The sequence below is a fragment of the Melanaphis sacchari genome, unplaced genomic scaffold (assembly GCF_002803265.2).
Source record: "Melanaphis sacchari strain LSU unplaced genomic scaffold, SCAv2.0 Contig233_pilon_pilon, whole genome shotgun sequence".
Taxonomy (NCBI): Eukaryota; Metazoa; Arthropoda; class Insecta; order Hemiptera; family Aphididae; genus Melanaphis; species Melanaphis sacchari.
In genome coordinates this window covers 10163-17528 of record NW_020271110.1, presented here as the reverse complement: position 1 = coordinate 17528, position 7366 = coordinate 10163, and the positions used below count along the sequence as shown (strand labels likewise).

At 39.5% G+C, this 7366-nt stretch overlaps 3 protein-coding genes across 3 annotated transcripts; all 3 read left to right on the top strand.

Annotated features, from left to right (window-relative positions):
• The first annotated feature begins 1045 nt into the window (after nucleotides 1-1045).
• Nucleotides 1046-2083, top strand: LOC112594515. The gene has a single exon (XM_025339321.1). The coding sequence runs from the start codon at nucleotides 1046-1048 to the stop codon at nucleotides 2081-2083; it is 1038 nt and encodes a 345-aa protein (XP_025195106.1).
• On the top strand, nucleotides 2082-3827 carry LOC112594516. The gene has a single exon (XM_025339322.1). It carries the CDS (start codon nucleotides 2198-2200, stop codon nucleotides 3800-3802), a length of 1605 nt encoding a protein of 534 aa, XP_025195107.1. The 5' UTR covers nucleotides 2082-2197; the 3' UTR covers nucleotides 3803-3827.
• A 227-nt stretch (nucleotides 3828-4054) lies between these two features.
• On the top strand, nucleotides 4055-4990 carry LOC112594514. The gene has a single exon (XM_025339320.1). The coding sequence runs from the start codon at nucleotides 4055-4057 to the stop codon at nucleotides 4988-4990; it is 936 nt and encodes a 311-aa protein (XP_025195105.1).
• The last annotated feature ends 2376 nt before the right edge of the window (nucleotides 4991-7366 follow it).

Genomic DNA, 7366 nt, shown 5'->3' with positions numbered 1-7366 from the left:
TATTCAACTCATGGAAGCAGCTGTAGCCAACAAAACAGCTCCCATAGACGTCACAGATCACACAGGTACGGAGACACTCAGTGCTTTATTCGATACGTTATATTACGATCTCGCGGCCTTCGCCGAAGTGCATCAGATATCGATATCAAAAACTAATATGCAAAATGAATCTAACATGATAAATAAATCATGCTTCGGGAACATATCGGCATTTCAAATGCCCAAAAGAAAGTTTCCAACTTTTTCCGGTGCTATAACGGAGTGGCAAATTTTCGATGATTTATTCAACTCCATATTATCACATGCTCCTGACTTAACAGACGTTGAACGGTTTGAATACTTGAAAACTGCACTCCAAGGCGAACCACTGTCATTGATCGCTCATCTTTCGTTAACAACCGACAACTATGCAAGTGCGTGGGATATATTACGTGCTAGATATGGTAACAAACGAGACCTCGCTCGTATCCACCTCGACGCATTATTAACATCGCACCCGGTAAAGATTGACGACGCCACTTCAATCAAAACCCTCATTAACGTTATTCTCGAACACACATCAGCACTGAACAACTTAAGTTTTGTTACCCGGCAATGGAGTCCAATCCTGGTACACATTTTTAAAAAACAAATGGATTACGAGCTTCGTTCCCGTTGGGAGTTACACGTCGGAGATACTGTATCACCAACTCTAAACGAATTTATTGACTTTCTCCGAAATCACATCAGGTCAGCTGGAATCCGTGCAGAAAGTAGTTCAACATCAAAAACTAGACACGGAAAACCAGAGACAAAAAAATCCAATACACATGCCTCTACTACTCCACGAGTCTTTACTACGGTAATAAGTCCTGAACCATGTCCAGTTTGCAAGGAAACACACAAAATCAAACAATGTCCAACGTTCATCGCTAAAACGTCTAGCGAACGGTATCAAATGGTGAAAGAACATCGTCTATGTCTTAACTGTTTATTATCGAATCACAGTACAGCGTTTTGCAAATCAAAATTCACCTGCCGTACGTGCGGTTAGAAACATCATTCGATGCTTCATTTCACCAAACCGGCACCGACTAGCACTTCAACCATAAGTACTCCAGTATCAACAAGTAATCTGGAACCAACGATAACCACGTGCCTAGTATCCCGTCCACAACGTCATTCCGTGCTGTTAGCGACAATGTTACTAAAAGCAAAGTCATCAAATGGATCTTCTCATACTTTGCGCGCACTCGTCGACACCGGGTCAGAAGCCAGTTTTGTCACCGCACGCTGCGCTGATAAATTATCACTCCAACGTCGACGGTGTACGTCACAAGTACGTCCTTTCGCTGGATCAACAATTAATATTGTTTCCGGAATTGTTACGATCACTCTATCTGCCGTGTCCACAAGTGTACCAACTGTGACCGTCAACACCATGGTCGTTCCGAAAATCGTAGATCAACTTCCACATCTCCGTTTGTCGTCAGACACATGGCAACACTTAACGGACCTACCATTAGCTGATCCAACGTACAACACACCTGGTCCAATCGATGTCTTACTTGGTGCAGACATCGTACCATCCATCATGACGGGCCACCGAGTGACCGGTAAAATCACTCAACCCAGTGCGTTTAATACCATATTTGGTTGGATAGTCATGGGACCAGCTGATCAACTACCAGCACCCGCCGTGACGACATTGACTGTTCAATCTAATACTGAGTTGGAATCCGCACTAACCCGCTTTTGGAAACTCGAGGAACCATCACTACCATTGTCAACAATTGATGACACTGACCCAGCAGAACAGATTTTTACAAAGTCCATCACCCGAACTCCATCTGGGCAGTTCTGCATTGGGTTACCATTTAAAACACCTAATCCAATTATTGGTGACTCAAAAGGTCAAGCGCTTCATCGTCTCCGACACCTCGAAGTGAGATTAGCCAGAGACAACAATTTACGAACAAAATACGTCGACTTTATGCAAGACTATTTGGACAGCAATCACATGGAGCTCGTTCCCATTCAGCAACGCTCCACGCCACACCACTATTACCTTCCACATCATTGCATACTACGTCCTGATAGTTAAACCACTAAGCTACGTGTAGTGTTCGACGCATCAGCAAAAAGTTCTGCTGGCATCTCTCTGAACGATTGCTTGCACACAGGTCAAAAACTTCAAGCAGACCTATCTCATATTCTGATGCGATCACGTTTACACAAAATCTTGTTTACTGCAGATATTAAGCAAATGTATCGTCAGATCCTCATTAGCGATGCAGACCGAGATTACCTACGCATTTTATGGCGTTTCAATCAAGAAAATAGTATTGAAGAGTATCGTCTGCGTACTGTCACATACGGAACGTCATCGGCTCCATTTCAAACGATCCGAACATTACAACATCTGGCCACAGTTTGCAAATCCACACATCCCATTGCATCACAAGTTATACACTCCGACACCTTTGTCGATGATATTCTTACTGGTGCAGAATCTATACAATCAGCTCTAAACATCCAAGATCAATTAACAAAATTACTCTCAAGTGGTCATTTCATACTCCGAAAATGGGCCAGCAAAGCTCCTGAGGTAGTCAATGCTGTTCCAGAAGAAGCACGTTCCACGTTATCTTCAGTTAGCTTTGATGACGAGTCTGAAACAGGACTGAAAGTGCTCGGCTTACATTGGGATCTAAGACATGACCACTTCCGTCACACAATCCGATGTTTAGATGTCAAGCCTACGAAGCGAAATGTGCTGTCTGAAATAGCACGCATTTTCGATCCACTTGGTCTTTTATCTCCTGTCACATTTCTCACCAAACACTTGATGCAGGTACTGTGGATAGCAGGAATTGGTTGGGATGATGTCATTCCAAGCAATGCTCATAACATATGGCAACAGTATCGTGACCAGTTACCATGCCTCCAAGAACTCCGTATACCCAGACGCATCACGACTGACACCAACGATTCAGTTGAACTGCACGCCTTCTTCGACAGTTCGGAAAAAGGGTACGCAGCTGCCATATATCTACGCACAAAATCATCTACCGGTGTCGTATGTCACTTAGTCACAGCCAAATCCAAGGTGGCCCCACTCAAACGCGTCACCATTCCACGCCTTGAACTGTGCGGCGCACTACTCGCGGCAAAACTGCTGAAATCCGTTATTGATGTGTTGTCTCCGGTCATTGACATTACATGCATACATGCCTGGACAGACTCAATGACTACATTAGCATGGATAAAGTCATCCCCACACCGTTGGACAACATTTGTCGCCAATCGAGTCAGTCAATTACAGGATCTCACAACACCTTCCATATGGCGGTATGTCTCGACTAAGGTTAATCCAGTCGACTGTGCGTCGAGAGGTCTCTTTCCATCTGAACTTCTTAACCATCCACAATGGTGGGGAGGACCTGAGTTCCTATATGATGAACACACCAGCTGGCCCAAAACTCATTCCATACCTGACGAGAACACAAGCCAACCAGAGTCCCGACTCACGGTCGCATTAACAGCAACAAAAACAGACGACATTTTCGACCGTCTGTTCGATCGGTATTCATCATTAACCAAAATCGTGAGAATAATTGGATACTGTTTTAGATTTAAGCAAAACTATCAAGCAACAATAACTTTAAACCCTACGGAACAACATAAGGCTCTAGATGCCATCATCAAAGCAGTCCAGTGGTCCGCATTTAACGACGACATACGCCTACTGACAGCAAATAAGCCATGTAGCACTCACCTACGGAGACTAAGCCCATTTCTGGATGCATCTGGTATTCTTTGAGTTGGTGGACGAATTCTACATGCATCAATCCCATATGAACAAAAACATCCTGCCTTGTTTCCAAAGAGGCATCCATTTACGTCACTACTGATTCACCACTACCACAAGGAAAACTGTCATCCAGGCCCAACCACATTGCAACAACTCATTCAACAACGGTTCTGGATAATTTCAGCACGTCAAGTTATTAGGTCCCATCTTCGTTTATGCATTCCATGCTATCGTGTGCGTCCAAAACACATCCAACCGACAATGGGAAACCTCCCAGTTTGTCGTTTACAGCAGATTAAGCCATTCCACGCAACTGGAGTAGACTATGCAGGCCCTATACCCTTAAAGGAAAGAAGAACACGGAACGCACAGGTCAGTCATGCTTATATCTGTCTGTTTGTGTGCATGAGTACGAAAGCACTTCATCTCGAAGTCGCGTCCACTTTATCGACCGAAACCTTCCTTATGGCATTCACCCGTTTCGCTGCCCGCCGAGGACCAATCCAGGCAATCTATAGTGATTGTGGTACCAACTTTGTGGGAGCATCTCGACTGTTCAAATCAGTTTCTGAGTACCAAAACGCTATAACCAATCATCTCTCTACACAGCAGATTCAATGGCACTTCAATCCACCATCAGCCCCTCACTTCGGAGGTTTATGGGAAGCAGGTGTCAAGTCCGTAAAACAATTATTGTACCGATCCATAGGTAACCACCAACTGACCAGCGAAGAACTAAGTACCTGTCTAACGCTCATCGAAGCAACTCTAAATTCCAGACCGTTGAGTGCGATGAGCAACGATCCCGCTGATTTCCACGCACTAACGCCAAACCATTTCCTGACCCTCGAACCCAGCACGACTATTCCAGATCCAGATTTGTCAACCCTTCCAATATCTAAGATGCAGCGATGGCGGCTCCTCCGAGATATTCACCAACATTTCTGGAGTCAGTGGAAAAGTGACTTTATCAATACTTTGCAACAACGGCGGAAATGGACAAAGGACAATGGAGCTTTGCGTCAAGATGATCTAGTTCTCATTAAGGAACCAACCAGCTCACTTCAATGGAGACTGGGCCGCATTGTTCAACTTCACCCAGGTAATGACGGAATCAACCGTGTTGCCACCGTCAAAACAACCTCGGGAACTTTCAAACGTCCTGCCATCAAACTCTGTCCACTTCCACAGAATTAAAGGCGGAAGCCTTTAAGGTGGGCAGTATGTTTCCACGAATATATATATATATATACACTCTAAAATTATTCCTATCCATATGTATATTATCATTATCTGTACAAATATTTATCAACCTCATTAAAATTTTAATGTCCTCTTATTTTATCCAGCTTGTACATCGTTCGACCGGTCAACGCCTGCTTTATCCATCGCCTGGCAGTACGCCGTTGTCACCTCGCGATGAGTATAAAGCACCGGTCGAACCGATAACATTCACTTTCGGCGCCGGCAAGACTACCCAGACAGACTTGCACGGTCGAGGTGTGTTCTCCGGACTCAACGTGCGGTATATATCCAATCCATGGTGCAATAGTCAGAGTTATTCCGGCATTGTACCCGATTGATATATAAAGACCTTCATAGTACAATAGTCGGAGTAATTCTGGCATTGTATTGTCTTATACCACACGTTCGAGTCCCATTCAATTTCACCTCGTGTTTTATATAATCTACTCATGTGTCAATTTTCCGAATAAAACAGTAAATATTTCTTTCAATCTTTCCCTTATCTTTCACACCCAACAATTCTACGAACCCCAGGTGTCGACAGTTTCGCTTTGTTTTTTGTATTTAAATACTATATTATTATTATCAAGGTTTACTATAGCTTTTAATTTTGTTAATATATCCATTCCTAATGATATTGGTGAGCAAATACCTTCCACAATTATTATGCATTCGTGTTTAATTTCTATCGTTCCAATTTTTATTTCTACCAATGACTTTCCAATTATGTTTAAACTCGTATTATTCGCGGCTTCTAGACTGATATCTGTTTTTAACGGTAAAATTTCTTTTAAATAAGTATTATTGTGATTTATAACAGTAATACTTGCTCCAGTATCAACTAAAAAATTAATTTCATGATTATTTATTTTCCCTGGTATTTCAATTTTATAAAGATTACTATGATTTTTGTCATTTGTACAGTTTATTATGTTTGTATTTGTTAAGTCATTTATGTTGTTATTTTTTACCGTAACTTATTCTGATGGTACACTAGGGTTTTTATCAATTTTGGAAACACACCTAGTTAAGTGTTTCATTTGAAGTTTTTTGATACAGTACACGACGAACGCATGTGACCCGGTAATCCACAACCGAAACAAACTATATCTGTTTTTGGCGGATTTTCATTATAATTTTTATTTTGAATATTGGGTTGTAATTTTTGGTTATTATTTTGCATACACATATTATTAGAATTATTATCGTTATTATACATGGTGTGATCTATATTATTTGTTTCAGGATAGACTTTGTTATAGCTAAAGTTATGAACATTATTAGGTCTATTATAATTATTATTATAACCATTAAAATTAGAGCGATAATTATAATTCATGTTATTATGATTATTATTATTTTTATTATTAAATTTTTGGGCATTATAATTATTATTATATTGTTGATGAAAGAATGGAGGCTTATAGTTATTAAACCTAGGTCCACTGTAGTTACCGTTACTGTTGCCTTGTCTATAACCATAATTATTATAGTTATCGTTATTATATTGCATGAAGTTATTATTAAAATTTGAATTAAAAGTATCGTTTTCTAATTTAACTTTTTCTTCTAACTCACGAGCTCTTGATTTCGTATATTCTAACTGTTTCAAATTATTTTCTAATTCTATCAAACTGTTATTTTTTAACATACCTATAACATTATAGTATTCAGGTGATAAAGCGTCTAAAATTAAATCAATTTTTTCCCATTCAGGCATCATTCTGTTTGTTTCATTTATTAAAAAAATCATATCTATCCAAAATTCCCCAATAGATTCACCAGCTTTTAATTTTCTGTTTCTTAGTTTATTTCTTAACATTTTTGATCTCGAGTACGACGCGAAATTTTCTTTAAATTTAAGCATTATTTTTTCAAAAGACAATTTAGTTTCGGAATCAAGAATTTTAAATAGCTTATATGCCGATCCCTTTAAATAAAGTGGTAAATATACTAATTTCATCTCGTTATCCCATCCGTTTGCCTTTGCCATTAATTCGAAATTTTCAAAAAATTCTAGTACACATTCGTCTTGTGTACCATTAAATATACCGGGTGAAAAATGATGATTACCCGCCATTTTAAAATTAATATTCGTTTTACTATAATTATCCTTCAAATAAAAGTTATTTTCTGTTTTATAAAATAACTTATTTTGAACTACTGTACTTTTGTTATCTACAATATCAGTTTCGTTATTATTTAATTGAAATGTATTAAGGTCTACTAAAATATTGCTTAATAATATAATAGCTTCAATACTATCATATAGACATATTAAATTAAAATCTTAAATTTTTTGTAACACGCAATATTTTCTCAAAAAAA